Consider the following 25,805-nt stretch of genomic DNA (forward strand, 5'->3'; position numbering starts at 1 on the left):
TCTCTGAACCTCAGTCTTTTCACTGCCTGGTTTTGTTCTCCTAATAGGACAGTGAAAATGAACTATGTTGACGTTCCTCTTTCACTAAAGACCATGCTGCATTAGGAAATCCCTTCTTATTTAAAAGTTTCAGTGACTAAACAAAAGAGTCAGACTATAGACCAAGGGCATCTGAAGCAAAAGCTTCTAATTCCTTTGTTACTCAGGCAAAGAAGAGAAAGGCAAAAAAATGATCAAAAAACTTGAACTCTTGAACTCCCCTTTTGGGTTTTTAATAAATGCATTTGTTGTACCAATTCCCTTAATGTATGTGTGTGTGTGTTTGTGTGTGTGGAAACACAGAGAGAGAAAGAGAGACAGAGAGAGACAGAGAGAGAGACAGAGAGAGACAGAGACACACAGAGAGCGAGAGAGACAGAGACAGAGACACAAAGTCTTATTTGAGAGATGAGTAAACTGAGACAGTTATTAATTAAGTGCTTTGCTCAAGGTCCCATTGCTAGGAGTTCAGGATTCCCCCAAATCAAGATTTTTTATGTCTTACATCCCTTACAATGAACTAAGTAAGACAAAAGCAGGCAGAGGAAAATTATCTCCATGAATAATTAGGATTTGCTCCCCATGGTCAGAGAAAACTTTAATGATTTGTTTTGCATTTTGGTTGACTGTAGAACTAATTATTTGCAAGGCGGCATACTCTTTCAGGTTTAAATAAAACCCCTCCCTAATACTAAATATCAGCTACAGTCATTCAAATGTGTCTTTTTTAGGGCACCATGCTGAGTCCAACCAAAGTAAGGAGTCCTTTAAGTCCTTCATTCATTTGATTCCTATTGTTCATTCTGAGATTCAACAGGAGAAAAGATCATCAAATCTACTGCCATTCACCTAGCAGCAATGGCCAAGGATGGTCTCTCTAGATTTGAGGATGTTTGTACATTTAGCAACAGGGCCTAGGGGAGACTTCCTTCATCATTTTTATTTTCTTCCTTAGTCTTAAGTTTCAAGCACTCTGTCAAAGTGTCATTTTTCCCTAGGGATACGCATTAGCCTTTCTCATGAGTCAGTTAAGTTCAGAAAAAATTTAATTAAAGATTCAAAAACTCATCTGGCTGACAGTATGATGCCATGGGGCTTTAGATTTAGAATATGGGAAATTAGGTTTAGATCTTGTTTCTGAAAATTATTACCATAGTCAAATTTTTCCATTTCGCTGAGTCAAATTAAGAGGACAGCATCTATAAAACCTTACTCCTGAGCTTTTTGTGAGGAGCAAATAAAATATAACACATAAGATGCTTCCAAAACTTTCAAGGCCTTATAAATGACAGACATTATTTGGAGTGTGCTCCAGCTTTTGTCATCTATTATGTTGTTTTGAGCAAAGAGGCAATCTGAGAGGAGACGGTCTGATGATAATGAACATTTAAAAACAAATCAGTGAATAATAAGGACAAACTGTTCAGAACATGGTGCTAAAGTTTGAAGCAGATTTGAACGTAGGAAAAGACAGGATTTCAAGCTCCACTACTGACATCTTTTATATTTTGCTGTAGGGCTTTTAAAATATTTTAAGGTTTTGAAATTCGAAACTTTTTAAGGTATTGAAATTTTGCTGAGCTTTCTAGATCCAGTTGGCAAAATATAACTGGAGATGAGTTAGTGAAAAGGTAGGTTCTAAATTTGATGCTGACAGTACTATTTAACAAGTTGAAAGGACTTTGACAGGTAAGTGCTGCAGTTGCCATTATCTCCATTTCCCTGGGAAAACTGAGACTGGAAAAAAAAATTATGTGAATTGTTAAGCCTTAACTAGCTAAAAGTATCTGAGGCAGAGTTCTATTTCAAGACTTCCCCTAATACAAATCATTAACTCTATCTAATATCAAACTTCATGAGTTTGATCTTAGTAAATAATTGAACTAACGTATTATTCTCCAGATTTCATCCTCAAAAAGGACAAATGGCATTAGGCTAACATGTATAAGTCTCCCATTTGGATCTTAAGAAAAAAAAAAACAAATGGAATTAGATCAACATACATGTTTCTTAGATTCACTAAGTTTGTGTTAGGAATGTTTGGGGCTCTGGTTAATAAATCTGGACCCCCAGTGGAATTTTGAAAAAAGCATTTTTATAAAATTGCACATTAAGAAGGCAGGATCTGATAAAGTGTTCCTGAGCTTGTCCATCAAAGGAGTGACCCTCAACTCAGGAAATATTTTGTCACATTCCTTAGGGGCAGAGAGTTCCAAGAATTCAATAAAATTAGAAAATCATGACCATTACCACTTATGGTAAAAAATTGCACAAAGCAAGTGAATCTTGCCTCTTCTGGATTTTGACTTTCCCTGTGACTGTTGATACAATGGAGAGATTCTTATTTTGTTAAGAGAGAAACATAGCCGAAAAAATGGTATTTGGTTTAAGATGCCAACATCACCACTGTCTAACTGTCTCAATCAATTTGTTTATAAGTTTTATAGAGAACATCTCATCATCATTATATATAGGTGCCAAAGTCTGTAAGGGAAGCCTTAACTCCTTTAAATTTTAGATTATCTTTCTTTATAAAAACTTTTTGACTGATGAAAAATTATCATCCTCTGAAAAACAGGGAAGGCTAGACCCAAAGATTTGATTGTGTTGCCTGAAATTCCACAATTTAATTCAATTTAACTTCCTCAAGGGATTGATATCTAATAGAAGAATAGAAAATTTCCCTAGATAAGAATATAAGAAAAAAATATGGTTATTTAATGACATCAAGAAGGTGATGTCTTGATTTGCAAATGAATTGGATTTAAGTGAGGAAGAAGTGTGCAAAGTTACCAGCCTCTCCCTCTTTTGCTGAGCCTTCTATCCAGTTGTCAAAAATATAACTGCAGATGAGTTAGTGAAAAGGTAGGTTCTAAATTTGATGCTGACAGTACTATTTAACAAGTTCAAGTTAAACAGAATTTCATTGCTCTTCAGGTAGAAGGAAGACCCTGAATGAAGAGAGACTTCAGTGACTAGCAAATTCAAAAAACAGGATTAATCACTGATATTAGTTAAACCTAAATTGGCATATGATTACCAGAGATAATAAGCTCAGTATATGTTCTAGATCTGGAGGAGACTAAACTGCACTTGAGTCCATAGACCTGACATGAGCAGCACTAATGTTTATGAACAGCTTGTTATTCCTTACAAATATACAAGAAAATTATAATTTAAGGTTTTTTTCCTTTCCTCCCACCCCTATGTGTTTCCATGTGTATGTATGTATAAAATTATTCTATATATCCTTCATTTTTATCACTTCTTTCTCTACATGAAGATAGCACCTTTCTTCATATGTTTTTATACTTAATTTGGGTATTTAAAATAGACAAAATAATATTCATTCAAACTCACTCTTAAACAATATTGCCGCTACTATATAAAATGTTCTTTTATTATGTCGCCAAAGTATAAGTATCTTAATAAAGTGGCATAATTCCTGATTGCTTTCCCAAATGGATGGATCATTTTATAATTGCATAAACAATGAATCAGTGTCCCAATTTTCCACATCCCCTCCACCATTTGTCACTTTCCCTTTCTATCATTTTAACAAATTTGGTGGGTATAAAATATCCTGATTGGTTTTTTTTTCTAATCAATAAGGATCTTGGTTATATTTTAATTGCCTAGAAACTGTTTTTATTTGACCATTTTATTTAACCATTTATCAAATGGGAAATGACTTAAATTTTTATCACTATAACAAAGTCCAAATTACCATTTGTGAATTTACTTTTCTTCCTTCTAGTCATTAGTTTCCTTCTCAGTCTCTCTTTTGACCCTATCCTCTTTTCTCATTCCACTCTTATTCCCTATTATCCCTCTAAATTTTCCTACCTTATCATTCCCCCTCCCCCTCCTAATCTTATTCCATATTCTCATTTAAAAGTCCCTCCCCCATCATATTACCTAGTTTTCTCACCTCTGTAGAAGTTCTGAAAACTTCTAAAAATCTTCAGATATATTTTGCTACCTCTTCCACCTAAATGAGAGTAAGATATCAACTGGATCAGGCCTCCACCCCCCACATGTATTAGTTCTTCCTTTCATGTCCTATTTTTCATAAGATAATTGCTCCTTTTTATCTTTTGCTATCCAATGGTTTTTAGAATTACCTCATCATACACAATTCAATCACAACCTTTCATTTAAACTACCTTAGTAATGATAACAACTTTAAGAATACTAATAACAGTTTCCTATATCTTGAGTAAATAATTTAATCCTTCTCACTACCTTACAATTATTCTTTAATGGCTTATTAATGATTAATTACTTCTGGCTCTATTATGGCTTTTTATTTTGGTTGAAAATACCTGTAAGTTTTTCAGTTCATTAAACATGCATTTTTCTTTTTCTTTTAGGATTTTACTCAACTTTTCTGGATAAGGTTTTCTGCTTTTCTCTTCAAAATATAACGTTCTAAAAATAAGTCCATTAGTGTAGAAATGCTATAACATGTGATACCCTGACTATTTTTGCACTTTATTTAAATGAGTTTTCTCTTTTTGCTTGCAAGAGCCTAGGAATTTTGAAACCTGGATTTGATATTCTTGTAAATTTTCTTCATAAGACTTCTTTTAGGTGGTGATCAGTGAATTCTTTCCATTTTTACTTTACTATCTTCTTCTGTAACTTCAGGTCAATTATACTAAATAATTTCTCCATATATTTATTATATGCCATTTTTTTATCATAACTTTCAGGTAGTCTAAAACCTTTTGCATTGACTCTTCATGATCTGATATCCAGATCAGTATTTTTTTAATGACTTGTTTCAGATTCTCTTCTAACTTTTCTAGTTTAATTACATCTTTGTCTCATAATATTCTACGCCACTTGTCCAATTCTAGTTTTCAGGGAGTTATTTACTTCCATAAAATATTTGCATCTTCTTTTCCTAATGATTAACTTTCTTTTCATAATTTTCTTGGATTGAATTTTTTAAATTGTTTCTTCATTCTCTCTTATTTGATTTTTGAATTACTTTCTATTGTGTTCCTGACAATTTTTTTCTCTTTTTTCAATTGGTTAACTTATTTTTGTAATTTTCCTGAATTCCTTTTTCTTTCTAATTTTGTGTGTTCTCTCTTTTTTGATCTTTGAATTCCTTTTTAGCTTCTTTCATATGATTTTGTATCATTTTGTAATTGTTTTACTTTATTTTTTATTTTTATTTCTTGTAATTTCCTTTATACACTCACTAATTCAATCATATGGCCCTTGCAGTGTATTCCCCATTCACAATATCTCCTATATGCCCATATAGCTGGAAACCAGAGTTTAGCCCTATGAGGAATTCATTGTGATTAATTAATTAATAATATTAATTAATGTTTAATTAATTTAATAATATTAATTAATATTTCTTTTTATTCCTGGTGAATGAGACATGTCTAAAATGGAATCTATGAAAAACAGAACAGAGGTGAGTGAGTTCATTCTCACAGGAATAACAGATACTCCAGAGCTTCAAGTTCCCCTCTTCATAATATTCACCATCATCTACCTCATAATCCTTGTAAATAGTCCTTGTCTTCTAGGACTCCTGCCTGCATACTCCAATGTATTTTTTCCTTAGTAACCTCTCTCTAGTAGATTTTGGTTATTCCTCTGCTGTCATGCCCAAGGTCATAGCTGGTTTCTTCACAGGGGGCAAGCTCATCTCCTACAATGGATGTGCAACACAAATGTTCTTCTTTTCAACCTTTGCCACTACTGAAATTTATCTCCTGGCTGTTATGGCCTATGATCGACACACAGCTGTCTGTAGACCCCTACGTTATACAACTACCATGACTTCAAGTGTATGCACTTTTCTGACCATTATTGCACATGTCTGTGGATTTTTGAACTCTGCTATTGTCACTGGACAGACCTTTAGCCTGTCCTTCTGTACTTCCAATGTGGTCCATCACTTCTTCTGTGACATTCCTCCTATTCTGGCTCTCTCCTGCTCTGATATATACATCAATGAAGTGATAATATTTATCTTAAGAGGATTTACTAGTTCTTTTGGATTATTGTTTATATGCACCTCCTACCTGTTCATCTTTATTGCCGTCCTGAGAATCCAATCTACCGAGGGCCGCCAAAAAGCCTTCTCTACCTGTGCATCTCACCTCTCTGTGTCCTTATTTTATGGGACAATGATCTTTATGTACCTACAACCCAGCTCTAGCCCTTCTATGGATACAGACAAAATGACTTCTATATTCTACACCATGGCCATTCCCATGATGAACCCTCTGGTCTATACCTTGAGAAATAAAGAGTTTCGCATTGCTTTCAGGAAAGCTATGTGGAGGCAAAGATTTCATTAAGCTTAGTATTTCTTTTCCTGTTATTTTTATTTTTTTCATTTCACATATTTTTACCTAATTTTCTTTTTACAAAATAAAAAAGTAACGTTGTTGTACAAAGTAAAACATGAGAGGATGCATAATGTAAAGCAATAAATTTTGACTTCAAAAATGCCCATATAATAAATATTATACATTTTGTTCAAATATGTCCAGCTTTACTTTGCTTCCTTGTAGATTTTATTCTGTTTTCTGCTGTGTGGTGGCTATTTTTTTCCCTCTCATCTCCCCTCAGGATGGATATAATTAAGCTATAATTAATCTATAATTACTCACATAAAAATATTCACTTATATTTGAAGAATATATACACACCCACACACAAACACAAACATTTAGATAAGACACATGCCTACATCCACATTCATTGATAAATATTTGGTTTGGGTGTCTCTTATTTTTACAAAAGTTCTTGAAAGCAACAACTTCTCCTCATTTCTCCATTCAGCTTCTATTCACTATCTTACTCTTCTGTTCCTCAATCAGCTACACTTCAAAGAATCCTTCCCTCACACAACCTTCTATGCCCCTTTTCCATTCATCCACACATCCTCCTATGCCACCAATTAATCTACACACCCCTATACCCACTTATCCTATTCCCTTATTCTCTAAATCATTACCCTCCCTATCCCCTCCTCTTTTTTCTTTCCAAATTTAGGGGTGTGTGTGTTTGTGTGTGTGTGTGTGTGTGTGTGTGTGTGTGTGTGTGTGTGTGTGTGTCTGTGTGTCTGTGTGTTTTGGGTTTTTTGCAAGGCAATGGGGTTAAGTGGCTTGTCCAAGGCCACACAGCTAGGTAATGATTAAGTGTCTGAGGCCGGATTTGAACTCAGATCCTCCTGACTCCAGGGCTGGTGCTCTATCCACTGTGCCACCTTAGCTGCCCCTTCTTTCCAAATTTAGAAAACTTTTAAAACCATATAAATAGAAAGATTGATAGAGGGATAGAAAGATAGATGCATGTGTATATATGTGTGTGCGTGTATAGATATAGAGATGATAAAGATAGAGATAGAGATGGTAAAGATAGAAAGAGAGAGAGAGAGAGAGAGAGAGAGAGGTAGATAGACATAGATCTTCACCTTTAACCAATTTTGGATGAGACTAAGTTTCCAGAACCACCAGCTCTCTTCCCCATCTAATTCCTTTCTTCAATTTTTCTCATATGTCATTTGTATATAATGATAACTCTTTTTCTATATCTTTATCTAGATCACTTTACCTTAAAAAATTCAATCCTACTCAGCTCTACCCTCCCAACTTTTCTTCTAACTACTCAATTACTAATAAACATCTTGGCCATATGGTTTATATTTTCATATATAGAAAACAATTAATTTCACCATATTGAATGTCTTGTAATTAGTCTTTGATGTTTACTTTCTATTTCTTTTGGTTCTTGTATGTCAAATTTTCTATTAAGTTCAGGACTTTTTGCAATAAAATTCTGAGTCTGGCTATTTGTGGAATGTTCATTTTTTTACTTCAGATCATAATAGTAGCTGGGTATGATTATTTATGGCCACAACCACAGTTGTTTTTCTCTCCAATGTGTTATGTTCTAAGACCTGCAGTCTTTTAAAGTAGCCACCGCTAGGTCTTATGTGACTCTAATTATGGTTCTGCCGGATTTAATTTTGCTTTTCTAATTGCTCTTAATATTTTCTGCTTATCCTTGAGGTTTTGAATTTATTTAGGAGGTCCCTCTCAGTTTTCCTCATAGGATCATTTTCAGGTGGTGAGCAATGATTTTTTTTCTTCTTTCCTCTCTTATTCTAAAAATTCAGGACAATTTAATTATTTCTTTAATTATTGTGTCAAGATTCATTTCTTTTTTTTATCATAACTTTCATGCAGCTCAATTATTTTTATGTTTTCTCTTCTTGATCTATTCTCCAAATCTGTTCTTTTCGCTTGTGAACTGTTCTCTTCTGTTTTTTTTCTTCTTTGTATTTTGTTTTATTTTTCTTTATCTTTTGTAACTTCACTGGATTCCTCTTACTCAGTTCTAATTTTCAAAGATTCATTTTCTTCCTTAAGATTCTGGATCTCCTATTCTAGGTAGGAGATCCTTTTTACAATTTTCTTCTTTTTTCTTTGATTGCTCTTATTCAGTTTTTCCTCAGTCTCTCCTATTTGATTTTTAAAGTCTTTATCAAGTCCTTTTTTTGAGCAGGTAGCCATTTAATACTATACTTTGGGTAGGAGAGGCTTTTTTTGCTTTTGCTTTAGCATCTTTCTTTCAAGATGAACTGTGGTCTTCATCATTCCTCTAATAACTGTCAATAGTTGGATTCTTTCTTCTTTACCTGTTCATTTAAAAATAATTAGTTTTTTCTTATATTCAACTCTATTCTTGTGATGTTGTAGGGGATGGTATCTCTGACCTCAGGAGCTTTTCCCTGGGTCCAACCTCTGCACTCTTCTCCCCTTCCCTCTAAACCAGAGCTGGGGTCCTTAAGCACACTGCTAGAAATGATCTTACTCCCCAAGAACTCCCCAGTGGTTATAATCTTCAGTTCTTCCTTCTAGCCTGGAACCAAGACCAAGAACGCAAGTCTTCAGTAATTGTCCACAGTCAGCAGTGTCCCTGCCACTGCTTTTGCCCTCACCTAGTACATGTTGGTTCCTTCTTGCCCAGGACTGAGGTGGCTGCACAGCTGAGCCGGGCATCCTTTATTAGGAGAAGTTCCCTGCTATTCTCACCAATCTTGGACAAGACTTCCAGGTAGGTGGCTTCCCACTTCTGGTTGTCCCTAGGGCTCACCTCTTAAAAATTCAGGGATTTGGCTTAATGTTTACATTTTACTTTGCCAGTGGAACTTCTATCAGCGATCTTTTTTCATATCTTTGGGTGTCCCAGAAGAACACTTTCACAACTTTTATTTATTTTTGCCACTCTACTTTCAACCTAAGGTATATTTTTTTTTGACTTGTTAGTGGAGAACGTCTGGAGAGTTTGGAACTTTCTGGCATACTCCCCCATCTTCCCAGAATCCCCTTAGTATTTTTCTTAAGAAGTCTGAACCTTCTTTCTCTAGACTCTGCTCCTCATGCCATGATCTTAAGTATTCTTAAGCTCAGATCTACCTTTACTAGATAGAGTATGATATAATAAAGAAGAGTATAATAAGAGAATTGGGAAATTTGTATTTGAATGTCAACACTAAAACTTACTAGCCATGGAACCTTAAGAAAGTCCCTCCCATTGATTTGTAGACACCTAGGAAAGATATTCTTCATTAGTACATTGTAGTGTAGAAGTGACAACAATTGAGATCAAATCCTACCTCTGATATTCACTATCATATGACCTTAGACAAGTAAGATCAGCTTTGTGGGCTTTAACTATCTGCATAGTTAAAGGATGGGAACTTTTTAGTGTTTTCCAATTCAAAATTAGGAATTTCATGACAATGGTGAAATAGAATTACCATATGGGAACCACCAATCTATAAATATACAATAATTTCGAATCCACTATGAACTAGGCAATGGAGATAGAATTACATAAGTTGAAATTCTCTAACTCGTTGATTTACAAAGACTCATATCTCCCACTGAATTGTTGGTTGAGGTTTAGGAAGCCTAATTCTCCACACAGGTTCTTCCCTCTTCCCTAGATCACAGACTGTGTCTTCAAAGTTTCTGGGCATGATTCTAGTCCATCTACTGGCACAAAAATCATGGTAGTTCAACTTCTCTCAGGCTGAGAAGGGACAATTGTCTGACTCAGCTATGAAATCTATATTTTCAGTGCTTAAAAGCCTATGACAAAAGGTTTGCTTTGAGGCCAGCTTCCCCATACTATGGGCAAGACTGTTGGTCATTTTGAGGTTTAATCTTTGTTTTCTGGAGGTCTGCTGCTTAACTTAACATATAAGTCTACAGTTGCATTGTTGTTTTTATTTAGTTTTCCCATCATGTCTATCTCTTTGTGATTCCCTTTGGGATTTTCTTGGCAAGGATATTAGAGTGACTTGCTGTTTCCTTCTCTAGCTGTATTAACCAGAAACAAATTGGGGTCCATAGCTTAGTAAGCACAGACCAGAGGAATGGTTATTATACTTTACCCTACATATGAACACATTTAACACACTGAAAGTATATAAGACTCTGACCAAAAGACAATGAAAGCATTCAAGAGAAATGTAGAGAAGATATAAGTGTCATTCCTTTAGTTTTCACCCCAGTTTGCTGAACAACAATCTAAAAATAATAAAATACCCATGAGAAAATAGTCTCCCTGGATAATCAAGGTGTGTCCTCTATGATCACAGCAGAATTAATGACTTGCTTTTTTCATGAATTGGTGGTAGAGCTGCCAAATGTCTCTAAGGGGGCACCATTTCCTAAGAGCTGGATGAAGCATCATCTCCTAAGAGTTGAGAAGCTCCCAAATATGCATAAAGTTAATTTCTGAACCTTGACTTCATCTATTAGCATTGATAGACTTCATCATTAAGGTATTTTACTCTACCTCCTGGTGGGTCAGAATCACTTGAGTCATTAAATCTTTCATTTGCTTCCTATCATTCATTAAAATACTGAGCTGGAGGGTAAATCACAACACTGCTATCATCCATACAAGCTCAATGTGGTCTCTTCATATGTAGGGATATTTGAACATAAGACCAATGACTAGAGAAGAAATTTTCCAATATTTTTGCCAGCTTCCTGGACTTGGCACTAAAAATCCAAGACCCTCATGGGAAATTTTTTGGTCATTTCTCCTTTCCTGAGTCACATCTACTTTTCTGTACATATCAGGTAAGTTCTGGGGCATTCAATTCAAAACTTCATAGTTTATTTGGAAGGAAATTTAAAATAAAGAATAGTATTCTAACTTGGATTCAAGATGTAATTGGTTCAAATCTTGTCTCTGATACTTGTTCACTTTGTCATCATTTCAAGACTCTTAGATATCTAAATTTCGCTTTCTAAAATCACTAAATGGGTATAACAATATCCACTTTAACAGGTTGCTATGAGATTTATATGAGTTAATATATGGAAAATGGTTTTGTTCACATAAAAGAACTTTGAATATGTAAATTTATGTTCACTTTATAGACATAGATTAATATTTTCAATTTTATGTGTAGCTTTGAAAGTTTATTTCTTTGCAGTAATTCAAGGGAAACAGTATTGAGAAGGTATTTTGAAGGGAATCAAGGCAGAACTCTAATGCTAAGAATATCTTAATAAAACAACAAATACCTAATCCATATAATCCACAAATACCTAATCTGTGTCAATAATATGGCAAAATTCTGGGGAAGCTACAAATATTAGAATGCATGTAATTCTAACAGCTCACATTTATATACACTCTTACAGTTATCAAAATGTTGGACATCCTATATCTTTTTTCCCCTGTCTAAAGCTAATCACAGGAAGATTAAGTTCCACACACATTTTATTATTTCCCTTTAAGAGATAAGTGCAGTGAGGATCAGAGAGGGAAATAGAATTGCCCAGGAAGTGACTGTGGCAGAATACATTTCTAAATCTTTCTACTCCTATCTTCTGCCCAGTGAACTAGAAAATACTGCATTTATCTCTCTGTCATCTGTTTGCTTTATTTTTATTCTACCCAGAGCACATTTTCTTTAATTATCACATAAAATAGGTAACCAAATAGCAAGGTGATAGAACAATGACCCTGGATTCAGGTAAATCTGCATTCATATCCTGCTTCAGAATCTTATGGACTTTGTGATTCTGAACAAGTTACTTAACTTTTGTCAGGCTCAATATCTTCATTTGCAAAAGGAAGATAATAATGATTATCACCCAGCATTGCTATCTTCATAGTTGGTCAACAAATATTTCATTAAATAAATAATTCATTAAACTCCTACCCTGAGTCAGGAATTTTGCTAAACATTGAGGATACAAAAAGAAGCAAGATAGTGCCTGACCTCAAGGACTTTATCTTCTAATAGGAGAGATAAGAGACAAACAGATATATGCAAACAAGCTATACAGAAAAACACAAGGAACCTAAGAAATATTTGTAAAGCACCTTGGAAAACTTAAAAGTCCTATTTAAATATTGGTTGTTGCTGTGGTTCAGTTGTCTTTGATTCTTTGTGACCTCATTTAAGGTTTTCTTAGAAAAGATATTGTTTTGGAGTGGTTTGCCATTTCTCCTACTATTGAAGAAACTGAGGCAAACAGGAATAAGAGATTTACTCAGGTTTAGCATGTTTTTGAAGGCAGATTTGAACTCAGGAAGTTGAGTCATCCTCACTCTAATCCCAAAACTATTATCTACTGAACCATCTTATTGTATATAACTGATAGCTATTATTTATCTGTGAACCCCTCAGTCTGCATAAGGAATGACTCTCATTTCTAATGGCTCATGCCCACTCTATGAAGTCATGGGCAATGTCCCACTGCCCACATGATTTAGATCAGTTGAGCCAGCTTCGACTCTCTTCTCTTTAGTATCATTTTATCATTGGTAACAGAACTGGGTGATTTTGAACCAACTGGACAGCTTTTGAATAGTTGTCTGAACTATATGAATTAGGCTTAGCAGGAATAAAAATTTTTGATGGGATCTATTGCTTTATTAATTATACAGTAATAATAATAATTTGTGGGGCATTAGAAATTATGTCACTGCTTTTTCCCAATATTTCCATGTTATTTAATGATTAAAATCATTTGTAACCTAATAGTGCTTGATTGATGAATATAAACAACCTTTGGAGTATGGAAATCCTAAGAAACAAAACAAGATGCAAAGAATCTATATCAGGTTTGGAAGATTCCAGAAAGGTGAAGACATCTATCTAAATAGTCTAATCATTACAAAATGAGGCACCCAAAGGTGTCTGGATCCCTTTATCAGGCAATGCCTTGAGATCACCTCACACTGACTCATTCTGATCTAATTTTCATTCCCTCTCTACTTTTCACCTGACCATGCTCTCCATTATAATAACTAAAGGCTTCCAGTCTCCATTTCTAAAGTATTTTAAGTTTTAACAGGTATTCCACATACCTATTCCTGCTGACTTGGGGGCAGTTAGGTGACACAGTGCATAGAGCATTGGCACTGTGACCAGGTGGACTTGAGTACAAATGTGACCTCAGACACTTCCTAATTGCCTTGTTGTGTGACCTTGGGCAAATCACTTAATCCCCATTACCTTGCAAAAAAAAATCTGCTGATTTATATAGCATAGGATTTTAATCCCCATTTTACAGATGTTCAAAGAATGGGGTGAAATGATATTCTGCAAAGCACAAAAAAAATAATTGTAAAAAAAGTCTGGATTAAAATTTAGGTCTTATGATTGAATAATCATCAGAATTGAACCCACTGTACACAGACCTAGCCTATGGCCGCATTTTTACTGGTGTATTTATAGCCAAAGGTCTTATGTCTTCACACCTCAGCCCCTTTTGGGTTTTCTTGGCAAAGATAGCTTGTCATAACTTTTTCCAACTCATTTTATAGATGGAGAAAGTGAGGCAAAAGGATTAAGTGGTTTTTCCAAGATCAATTATGTCTAAACTTGGAATTGAACTCAGGTTTTCCTGAATCTGGTTCAGCACTCTACTCTGCAACCTCGTTGTCAATATTTGAGTACATACACACATAATAAAACAGATATTATACATACATAGGCACATAGAAATATATGTATATATACATGTACATATATATATATTTGAATAATTTCATTTCATCCTCCTCTGTGACAGGTTCTACTATTATTATGACCATTCTACAGATGATGAAGCTAAGAGGGAGTGACTTGCCCAAAGTCATGTAATTTATATGTTTGAGGCAGGATCCAAGTTCATGTCTTCCTGTGTACAAGTCCTCTGTAGTATCTGCTGCATGACCTAAGGTAATTTCACTTTTCCTTTCTCTTCCTCAATTTCCTTATCAGTTTAAAATGAGGGCATGGGACTTGATGATGTAGAAGGTCCCTTCTAGCTCTAAATCTATGATCTCCAGATCTATAATACTCCTGATGCAGACTCATCACCTTCTTGCTACATAATAGACCTTAGAATGTAGGATAAAAATAGTATTAATCTATTTGAATAGTAGTTCCTTTAGAATGATCTTGTACAAGGGCCGCTAGGTGGAACAGTGGATAAAGCACTGGCCCTGGAGTCAGGAATACCTGGGTTCAAATCAGGTCTCAGACACTTGATAATGACCTAGCTGTGTGACCTTGGGCAAGCCACATAACCCCATTTGCCTTGCAAAAACCTAAAAAAAACCCTTTAAAAAAATCCTAAAAAAGAAAGAATGATCTTGCAGATCTTTTAAAACCTCATTCAATTTTTTTCAAACTACTAAGGAATTTTACTAAAATTTTACTTTGAATTTTTAACCTAAGTACAAAATTTGTATTTCTATTGAATTCTCTATTGAATTGTATTTATTTGTTTCAACTAAAAGTATTTTATTGTTCAGTTTGATTCAATTCTTCATGACCCCATTTGCAGTCATCTTGATTAAGATAATGGAGTAGTTTGCCATTCTTTGCCCTAGATCAATTTACAGATGAGTAAGTAAGGAACTGGACTCAGCAAGATTTCTCTCTAACCTTCACTTCATCTGAAAATTTAATGAGCCTTTTTTATGACATTGGCCTCTAAGTTTCCAAATCAAATTTAATTTCCATATCTGAATAGTTCTTTCTCCCCATGTCTTTTCCCATTTGAAACTATTGTCCTCCCTATCTTCCAAGTACTCCCCCCCCCCCTGGATATTTTGTGACTATACTCTCCAGATTCTAATGATTCTTTACTTTTTCCTTTACTCCTTTATAAGAATAGCATCTTTTCTTTTTGTGTGATTATCCCTCAATACTGTCTGGAGTCTTTTCATTTCTTTCTATATACTTTCTATCTCATTAGCTTTTACAAATTCATTAATATCTCTATATAGTTGACTCCAAAGTCTGTCCACTGTGTCACCTGGCTGCTCTCTAAGTATTTTACACAATAGTTTTATCTTTCTTGTCTTGTTTTTCATCTGCAAATATGATAGTTCTGCCATTAATCTCTTTGGCCAAATCACTGATTTCTTTGAAATAGCATCAGACAGAGTATAAGCTCATGGGATAACATATTGGAGAATCATTTATAAGATGATGTTAAACAATGGCTAGAGAATTAGACTAGGAGTAATGTAGACCTGAGTTTGAATTCTGTCACAGACACTTGCTACCTAAATGACACTAGACAAGTCACTTAAACTCTATTTCAGTTTTCCCATCTGGAAAATGTAGATTAACAGCAGCATCTTTCTCACAAGGTCATTGCAAGAATCAAATGCAGTAATGAGTAAAGCATTTTACCAACCTTAAGAGATTATAAAAATGCTAATCTTTATTACAATTACATTAAGGTAATTCTTTGGAGAAGATCTTACAAATTAATACTTAAACATTAAATTTGGAGCTGAAGATTCTGTAATTTAATTAGTGCTGTCTTACTAATTGAACTGTCACCTAGCAAAATTCCTTATATCTTTCTCAAAAGAATCTCATGAGAGACTTTATCATATTATCAAATATATTTTAGGGAGATTTCATCAACAGCAATCTCCTGATCAATTGATCATTTTAATTATTCCTTTCATGAATGAAAAATGGGATTCTCTGTAGTTACCTCTGAAACCCCAAGCTGAGTTCATCACTAACAACAGCAGTTCTAATTTTTTTGATTACCAGTTCCTTCCTCTAGATAAACAGATTTATAACAGAATTTCTATGCTTTTTTTGAAATATGAATCTATCTTTAAAACAAGTCAAGAAATCATGGCAGCTAGGTGGCATAGTGGATAAAGCACCGGCCTTGGAGTCAGGAGTACCTGGGTTCAAATCTGGTCTAAGATACTTAAGAATTACCTAGCTGTGTGGCCTCAGGCAAGCTACTTAACCCTGTTTGCCTTACAAAAACCTAAAAAAAAGTCAAGAAATCATAAGTGAGAGATTCAGTAGATTTTCAAATAATTGATGCCACTGCTTCCAATACCCTTTATTGCATCTATAATTGTTTACCATATCATGATATTATAATTGTCTCCAAATTGAAATTGTTTTTTAAAAGACTCTTATATTTCTTCTTCTAGCTCAAATAGTCAAATCCTATTTCCATGACAACGTTCCTTTTATTTCTGCCAGCAAATCTCCAAATGTTTCTTCATCCCAATGATTTAGACAATTTTACCTCTTAGATTGTTGGATATATAATCTCATTAGCATTTCTTCTTAATATAAAATGTTGGTGAACTTTGCTTTTTTGATCAATTAACAGACATTTTATCTCCCTTCTCCTTCCTCCTTTCTTTCCCCAATTGAAAAAGAAAGAAAAATATGCATAGAATAGCAAAATAAACACACACATTGATCACATACAAAATTGGATATCTCATTCTGCAATTGAATGTATGACCTCTCAGGAGGTAGACCTATGCATCATCAACATTTTCTGTAATCTTGCTTTATCACTGGATTAGTCAGTGATTTGAAGTCATAAAAAAGAATTTCCCTTTTACAGTGTTGTTATTGTACAAATGTTCTTCTGACTTTGGAGTAGCTAGATGGTGAAGTGGATGGAGTGCCAAGCCTAGAGTCAAGAAGACTTTTCATGGAGAATTCTGATTTAAACTCAGATACTTAATAGCTGTGTGGCCCTAGACATGCCATTTAGCATTGCTTGCCTTAGTTCTTCATCTGTAAATAGAGTTGGGGAGAGAAAGGCAAACCACTCTGGTATTCTTGTCAAGAAAACATTAAATGAAGTCATGAAGGATTCAAAATGACTGATAAAATGAAACAACAAATCTACTGGTTTTATTCTTTTGACTGAATCAGTTCATACATTGCTTCCTAAGTTTCTCTGAAATTATTTCTTTCATTGTTTATCAATATGTAACAGCATTTGATTATATTCATGTATTATATTTCCTTATGATATAGATGAATATATTCACCAATTCACAATATTCACAAATATTCACCTATCTATTCACCAGTAGATGAAGACTATCATTTCCAGTGTTGTGATTACCAAAAGTACAGTTATAAACATTTTTGTACATTTGCTATTCTTTTCTTTTTTCTTTGTTCTCACTACTATATAGACTAAATAGAGGCATCATTCATTTGTAACTGCAATAATGGCTGGATTAATTTATTGTTCCACCAAAAGAGCTTTTATGTGCTTTTCCTCTTGTAGCTTCTTCAACATTTGCCATTTTCATGTTGTTTTCTTGATTTTATCAACCTAATACACGTACTTTTACCTATTCTACATTGATTGCTATACACCCTCTCAGAAGCATGTTCCAGGTATGTCTTATACTTTCAAGTTCCAATGATAGATGTAAAGTCAAATTTATCTCTTCATATCATCACTTGTAGGGCTCTAATATGCCACTAAAATTATCTATCTTTTGGCTATCATTCTTCTCATTTCATATTCCAATTACAGTTGCTTTTGTTGCTGATGTTTACAGCCAATGTGATTCTTTTTTCCTTTATGAAGTTTACGCATTAAACTCAATGATCCCTGAGATCCCTGCATACTATGAAATCATGTGATTCTTTCATCATTAATGGGAGTTTCATGGTGCTAATTTACAAAGATTTCATGGGTCTACTAATGTCTTCCACTCACACCTTTTTCTAATGCCTCATTTTGGAACAGAAGTAACCCTGAGCTCTCTAGGATGATGGCAGGGAAGCAAATTTGTCAGGTCTTTCCAAACTTTAAAGGCAATGAGTGTAGGTGTGTGATAGTCTCCAAGTCTAGCTCCTAAAGATCATTCAGACTTAGGGAAGAAAGGCTCACCTCCAGAAGCCTAACTTCTAGGGAATATCCATATCTGAAACTGTATTGATAACTGTATCTCTATCTAAGTCTATATATGGTTTATGTCTCTATTATCTATATCTCTTCATCTCTCTCTCTCTACATATATATATATATATATATATATATATACACACACACATATATATATATATATATATATATATATTGCTATGGATATTTCATATGCTCGAATTTTACAAAGCAAATAAAAAGGACACAATGACCATCAGTCCTTTGTGAAAGCCCCTTATGATTCCATGGATTTGGTGATAAGTGTTGGAAACATGTGGGGAAAATAATGTAAAGAAATTTTAACCTAGAAATGATGAAATTTATTGAGAAACAAATCTGTGACCATTTTGATTGCTTTGACTTCCATAACTATGCAACTATACTTTGTTGACAGGTGTTCATATCTAGTGATTGATAGTTTCATTCCCTGAACAAGTCCCTTTTATTCTCGTAGGCCTCAAATGACTTTATCTATGCTCTTGTCAAAGTTCCACCAGCATTTGCCTCTTGATCCTTTCTCAGCTTTTTTTTCATTTCTCTCTCCTATTACGTTTCTCTTGTGTTAATCAGATTGAAACCTATTCCTTAACAAAAGCCTAACTGTCCTGCTCTCTACAACAATACACCCCACCTCTAACTCACCAGAAGAGCACAGGGTCTCCTCTCTCTGGGTGGCAATAGGACTGAAAGGATTACATTTCACAGAGTGAAAAGTTGAGAATGAGTCTCAGGGGCCTCTCTATCAAGGGGTATCTGAGAACAGTAAGATGACAGGTCCTGGATCATTTCTATGAAAGTCATTTAGGCACTCCTCCCTCACATCTGAATTTTCAGCATTCACTAGATAGAAAGATAGAAAGATAGATAGAAGGATAGATAGATATATGTGGGTATATTTTATGATTCAGTCATTTGTGTCTCAGTTCATTTATCTGCTGCTTTCTCTCTTGTCACAGGTAAATGACCTAACTTGCCAGTAGTATCTATGGAGAATGGCTCAGAGATTAATGAATTCATCTTTCTGGGATTAACAGATGCCCCAGAGCTTCAGATCCCCCTTTTTATAATTTTCACCCTCATCTACATCATCACACTGGTGGGAAACCTGGGAATTATAGCTCTGATCTCTTGGGATTCTCGACTCCACACCCCCATGTACTTTTTCCTCAGTAACCTCTCTTTGGTGGATTTTGGCTACTCCTCAGCTGTTACTCCCAAGGTGATGGCAGGGCTTCTCACAGGGGACAAGGTCATCTCCTACAATGGATGTGCTACACAATTATTCTTCTTTGCGACATTTACCACTATTGAAAGTTTCTTCTTGGCTTCCATGGCCTATGATCGTCATGTGGCTGTGTGCAAGCCTCTGTATTACACCATGACCATGACATCAGGTGTGTGTACACGTCTAGCTGTTGGGTCCTACATCTGTGGCTTTCTGACCTCCTCTGTGTTTGTAGGAGATACCTTTAGCCTTTCTTTCTGTAGTTCCAATATAGTCCATCACTTTTTTTGTGATATTCCTCCTCTCCTGGCTCTCTCCTGCTCTGATATTCATACAAATGAGTGGGTGCTCTTTATATTTGGAGGACTCAATATCTCTTTTGCCCTCGTCATCATCTTCACCTCTTATCTGTTTGTCCTTATTGACATTCTGAAAATCCGTTCTGCTGAGGGTCGGAATAAAGCCTTCTCCACCTGTGGTTCCCACCTCATAGCTGTGTCCATATTCTATGGGACAATCATTTTCATGTACCTACAACCCAACTCTAGTCATTCCATGGACATAGATAAAATGGTATCTGTGTTCTACACCATGATTATTCCAATGCTGAACCCCTTGGTCTACAGTTTGAGGAACAAAGAAGTCAAGAACGCTTTCAGGAAAAGCATCAACTCCTCCTTTCTAGGCATCACATCCCTATTTCTCCCTGCTGAACAACATGTATCTCATGCCAGCTGGTCTTAACCTATCCAGTTATCATCAGGATCTCCTAATACCTAACACAATATAAAGTAAAAGAGTACTATATAGTGAGTAAACCTCTCTCCTGCCTTTGATGTTTAGCCAGTTTTTGAAACTTTAACTGGACTCCATTTTAGCAAAAGGTCTGTTTTCAGGGCTATCAAATATTCTGTTCTTCATTTACTTGTGATTGCTGTGGTAAATAAACCTTTCTACAACACTTGAATTAAATGAGTAAGAACATTGTCATTTCTTGATTTGTCACAGAATATAGCAAATCAGCCTTGTAAGATCATGTTTACTTTGAATTTCTCTGTCATTTATTTACTCCTGTGAGTTCCTCAGTTTGTCTTATAATCAGAAACTCATGCTATAATCCTTATAATTCCTAACTGGCTTATGAATATATCCCTGGATCTCTCAAAAGGAAGAAGAAATGAGTGAAATTGTGGTTTGGCAACTACTATTAATCTGCCATTCATTTTGCCTGCTCTATGCAATTTGTGAGACTAGGATGGTTACAAAACATGGAAGAGGTTAATGACTTTTGTCTTACTTCTTTCAGCCTTTTCTTTGTCTGAGTTTTCTACATAATTGCATCCACTTTAAAGTCTCCCTAGTTTAGGATGGCCCATAGTCTAATAGTTGACTTTGTAATAAACTCCACTGATGCTGGGCCTTCACATGGAACATCCCTCATACCTGGAATATACTTTATCCTCATTATCACCTGGAGTCTAAGTCTCTTTCTTCAAAGCCCAGACTCCATTGCAAATTTTCCACAAAGTCTCATGCTTGGTTCCCTCAGTTGATCTTCCTCCTCATATTCCCCGTGAATTGCTTGCACAGATTTTGTCACATTGTATTTTGCATCATTCTCATCTGTGAATATTTTTTCTTATCATTCCGGGAAATTATCTCTGCAGCAGTCTCCTTTTATTCTTTGATTTTACAAAGGGCTAGCATGTCAACTCAAGGGTGATGAACATTTAATGAATAGTGCATTGAACTTTGTTGAGTCCAGGAGTCCAACTCTGAATGCTCACACTTGTCAATGCAATTAGAGGGGGATTATGCTGTTTCATACAAAAAGAATCTGCCATGGGGCAGCTAGGTGATGCAGTGTATAGAGCCCCAGCCCTGGAGTCAGAAGTACCTGAGTTCCTATCCAACTTCAGCCGCTTAATGATTACCTAGCTGTGTGACCTTGGGCAAGTCACTTAACCCCATTGCCTAGCAAAAAAACCTTAAAAATAAAAAAAAATTAAAAAGAACCTGCCTTTAGATCTATAATTGGAGAGACACATCTTGTGGAGGGCAGAAGCTAAAATTCAGACTTACAAACCTCAATTAGAGACTGATAAAATATTTTTTATCAGAAATAAAGAATTAAAGAGGATCAGACTTAGAGACCTGATACCAACTGCCTGAATTGAAGGAATAGAGTACTAAACTTTAACCCACATTTACTTTTATATAGAGAGTAGAAACTGGACTTTTGAACTACACTCTGAATCTGCTGCTCTGCCTGGTTTCAGTTTTAAGTAACAAGATTCCCCTTTGCTGAACAGCTCCTGGTCATGCCTCACTCTCCTTTCCTACCTCCTTTTTAAAATTATGTTTTAATTTTATCCTGAACTTAAGAAATAAAACATTTCCATAAAATACTAGAGTAGGAAAAAAAAGGATGATTGTAAATTTAATAACAAATCTAGTTATTCAACTCATTAGGCCTTTTAAATACATAATAAAGTTATCATGTAACTTTATTTTTTGGCTAATGTCCAATTTCTGCCAGGCTGCTTTAAAGTTTTCTTAACAATGTTTTTTTACCAAATGATGAATTCTTGTCACTAAAACGTGTCTTTACATTTGTTAAACATTAAGTTACTATGGTCATTTGCTGTTGTAAATTGTATGTCTACTCTATTCCACTAACTTTCTATTTCTTATAGTACCAGATAATTTTAATAATTACTGCCTTGTATTAAAGTTTGAAAATCTGGTACTGGTAAAGGATTCTGAGAAGATAGCAGAATAGGGAAGAAAATCGAAGCTCTCCCCATTTTGTCAGAAACAGATAAAAAATAAAGCAACTGACATTGAATGTAGACACTCAAAAATGAGTTGGGCCAGTCATCCTCCTGAGACAATTGGAAGAGATCTGAAGATCCTGGACCCTGAGGTTCGGTTCAGTGAGGAGTACACACCTCCAGGCTAGTTCCTTAAATCTGCAGGACACAAACCCTAGGGGCAGTCAGGGTGGGAGGCAACTTCTGCCTCAGCCACAAGAATTCTCACCTCCTTGACTGTGTTGGGGAGTTGGGGGAAGGGAGGGAAGTCCTGCTGATAAAGTATGCCAGACCCAGCTGTGCTGCTAACTCTGTCCTGGGGGGAAAAAAAACTGGCACATGCCTGGTGAGAGTAGAAGCAGTGACACAGGGACATTGCTAGCACTGGAAATTCATAGAAAACCTGAGTTCTCTATCCTGGCCCCAGGCCAGAAGAGAGAAGTGAAGATTATAGCCATTGGAGTGTTCTCAGAGAGTAAGATCCTTTCCAGTACAGTCTACAGAAAGAACTCAGAAATAGAGAGGACTAGTTTCATCTTCAGAAGAAGATAATGAAATCCCTCTTGTTTCAATGTGTAATGTTAAATGGCCACCTGTTCAAAAAGAATTCATAGAAAAACTCAAAAAAAAGACTTTAAAACCACATAAAAGAAATTGAGCAAAAGCTAAAAAATAACAATGCTAGAAAAGCAAGATTATGAAAAGAAAATCAACTAGAAAAGGAGATTCAGAATGTGAGAAAATTATTCTGAAAATTAGAATTGGGCAAGGGGAAGTCAGTGAAGTTAAACAGACCAAGGAATAATAAAATAAAATATAAAAAATAAAAAAATAGAAGAGAATGTGAAACTAATACTACTACCTAGTTCTTAAGGGAGAATATTGGCATCTATAACATCATTGCATTTGTGGGATCAAAGTCTTGTTGAGCATAAAACAGCAAGAAAAGTTTTTCCACTGGAGAACTGATGTCAGAACCCAAAGTCCTATTTCTGGTTTTGGTCAGAAGCTTATAGATCTAAAGAGGGCATCATAGGAGGGGATTTCTCCTTTACTAGTGAAAAAAAAATGCCCTGCCCATAAATTTGCTATTGCCAAGACTTCTAATTTGAGCCCTGATCAACAAAAAATTGACCATAACTTATGAGTTACAGACAAGGAAGGAATAGGGTTTTATTAAATACATACTATGTACCAAGTGCATTTTCTCTTTTAAAATCCTGGCAACAACACTGTGATGTAGGAATTATTATATTGTCCTTATTTTACAGCTGAGGAAATTGAGGTAAATAGAAATCAAGTACTTTCCCTTGAGGGTTAAAGGTCATAAGCCAATAAATGTCAGAGATCAAATTAGAACTTAGGTCTTTCTGATTCTAGGTCCCACACTTTATCCTTTCCGTCCCTTGGCTAGTGACATTACTGATCCAAGTTTCAACTTATTACCCATCAGGAAATTCAGTTGGATTATAACAGTAAAAGATAAAATCAAGAGTAATTATGACTTTTATTAGTGCCGCTTTGACACCACTACCAGAAGTCAGTGATGCTATTATTGAAATTTAAAGGAAAAGAACAAGGAAAGGTAAAGAGGGAAAGATCTAGGCAAGTCATAGAGGGGGAAGATGACCCACTAAGGGAATAAATTATTTTCTTTAAGAAGGAAAAGACATCAGATATAGATGGGAGGCAACCATGCCATCAAAGAACTGATCATGATTGTTCCACTGACCAACAATTTGAATAGAGCTTTTATAGATTGTTTCAAGAATGTTCCACCTGAATAGTAGTGGAGTTTACATCTGCAGATGTAAGGTCAGTGCAGCACTACTTAATGTTCTAATGTCCTTAAAGTTAGCCTTTTGCCAAAAATTAGGCTGTCACTTTCTAGAATACAGAGTCAAGAGAAGCCAAGGAATAGAGATTCAACAAGTTAGTCAAAATTAGAAGATGGATCCCAGGTTATGAAAAGGAATCTAAGGGACATCAACAAATTACATAGTTCTCTTACAATCATCCTGAAACAGAAGGGACTAAAGAACTAAGATATACTGGAAAAAAAATTTTAACTTGGAGATAAATGTTGTCTTTACATCTTGAAAGTATATCACATAATATAATGTAAATTAATAAGCGATAGAATAAAATAATTTTGTACTATCCTATCTTAAATTATCTTAAACAATTAATTTTAACAATTTTATATCTTTTTTTAAACCCTAACAATCTTCAAAATACCCTTTTTGGTGAAATCATTTGTTTTATACAATTTAGTATATATCTCACAGGTTTTTGATGCCTTTAAATTCTTCATCATGAAACTCTCCATCACACTGGATATTAAGCATATCATTAACAAAGATTTCATTGCCTCAATCTAGTCTTGATTATAGCCCATGAATTTTCAAGGGAGTTTAAATCAATTGATCTGTCAGGCTGCTGAAGCAAGTTTTTCTCCATTTCTTGTTTAAATAAAAGAAAGAAAAAAATTTTAATCTTTCACAATATTTGGCATGATTTTTTTTTCTTTTTGTGTTGCATTCTTTCATTTCCATTTAGGAATTTCTGTGAGTTTGGAAAAAATTGCATGTTTCAGTATATCAATATGTTTTATAGAGACAATCATTTTCTTGGGGAATCAATCCATAAAACATTACTGATGCTTATTTTATAGCCTGACAAATATGCCCAGATCTTAAAGGATCACCTGCTATTCTCCTGAATAATTGTTTGTGAACTTGAATCAAAAAAGTAAATTTAATATACATATTTATCCAGTTTTCTATACTAAAATAATTTTATGCTCTGACACATGAACAGAAATAATATTTTATTATGTTTTGTTTTTAGTGCAACAGAAGTTTTTTTTTTTATTTAACAAATTGGATTTCTCTCTGTTCTTCCAACCTCAAGAAATTTGTACTCTTATTGCAGATAATTCAATATCTTGAAGTCTAGAGTCTTCTGAAAGTCTCTGTATGCTTTTTGAAGATAATTTAGGACATTTGCAGTGATAATTTCTCAATTCATGACTTTTTTTGTTAGAAGCAAGTGAACTTATATTTGCCATTTGTAGGGATTTGTCTTACATTACTGAGGGTTTTAATAGCATTAGCATTAAAACACTAGACTTCACACCAAAAGCTGCTTCATGTATACTATTGCCATTCAAGAACATTTTTTAAGAATGAGAGATTTTGCATATTTCCTTGTAAATAATAGTCTTAAAAATGAAATAATTAAAAACAAAAAAATGAAGCCGAAAAGACTTGTGTGTTTGGCAAAACTGTTGACACTCAACTGAAACAGAAATAAATCAAGATGGGGAAAATCAACCCTATTAGGTTTCATCTGGTCAAATTTAGACATTGTGAGAATAGTACATATAGAAACAAATTGCTATAGCAATTACTATAATAATTGTACCCATATCAAGCTTCTTTTTTGTCCCATTTAACTAATTCTCCAAAGTATTTAGGA

General features: G+C 34.7%; 1 protein-coding gene and 1 pseudogene across 1 annotated transcript; both read left to right on the plus strand.

Annotated features, from left to right (window-relative positions):
- Positions 1 to 5,449: 5,449 nt before the first annotated feature.
- Positions 5,450 to 6,371, plus strand: LOC141519503 (olfactory receptor 5B12-like; annotated as a pseudogene).
- A 12,898-nt stretch (positions 6,372 to 19,269) lies between these two features.
- Positions 19,270 to 20,256, plus strand: LOC141519504 (olfactory receptor 5B12-like). The gene has a single exon (XM_074231728.1). The coding sequence runs from the start codon at positions 19,273 to 19,275 to the stop codon at positions 20,254 to 20,256; it is 984 nt and encodes a 327-aa protein (XP_074087829.1). The 5' UTR covers positions 19,270 to 19,272.
- The last annotated feature ends 5,549 nt before the right edge of the window (positions 20,257 to 25,805 follow it).

Source organism: Macrotis lagotis, chromosome 3, assembly GCF_037893015.1.
Source record: "Macrotis lagotis isolate mMagLag1 chromosome 3, bilby.v1.9.chrom.fasta, whole genome shotgun sequence".
Taxonomy (NCBI): domain Eukaryota; kingdom Metazoa; phylum Chordata; class Mammalia; order Peramelemorphia; family Peramelidae; genus Macrotis; species Macrotis lagotis.

What these genes read in the sequence shown, in the direction of transcription:
- LOC141519504 (XM_074231728.1), top strand. Translation starts at nt 19,273, where the DNA reads ATGGAGAATGGCTCAGAGATTAATGAATTCATCTTTCTGGGATTAACA.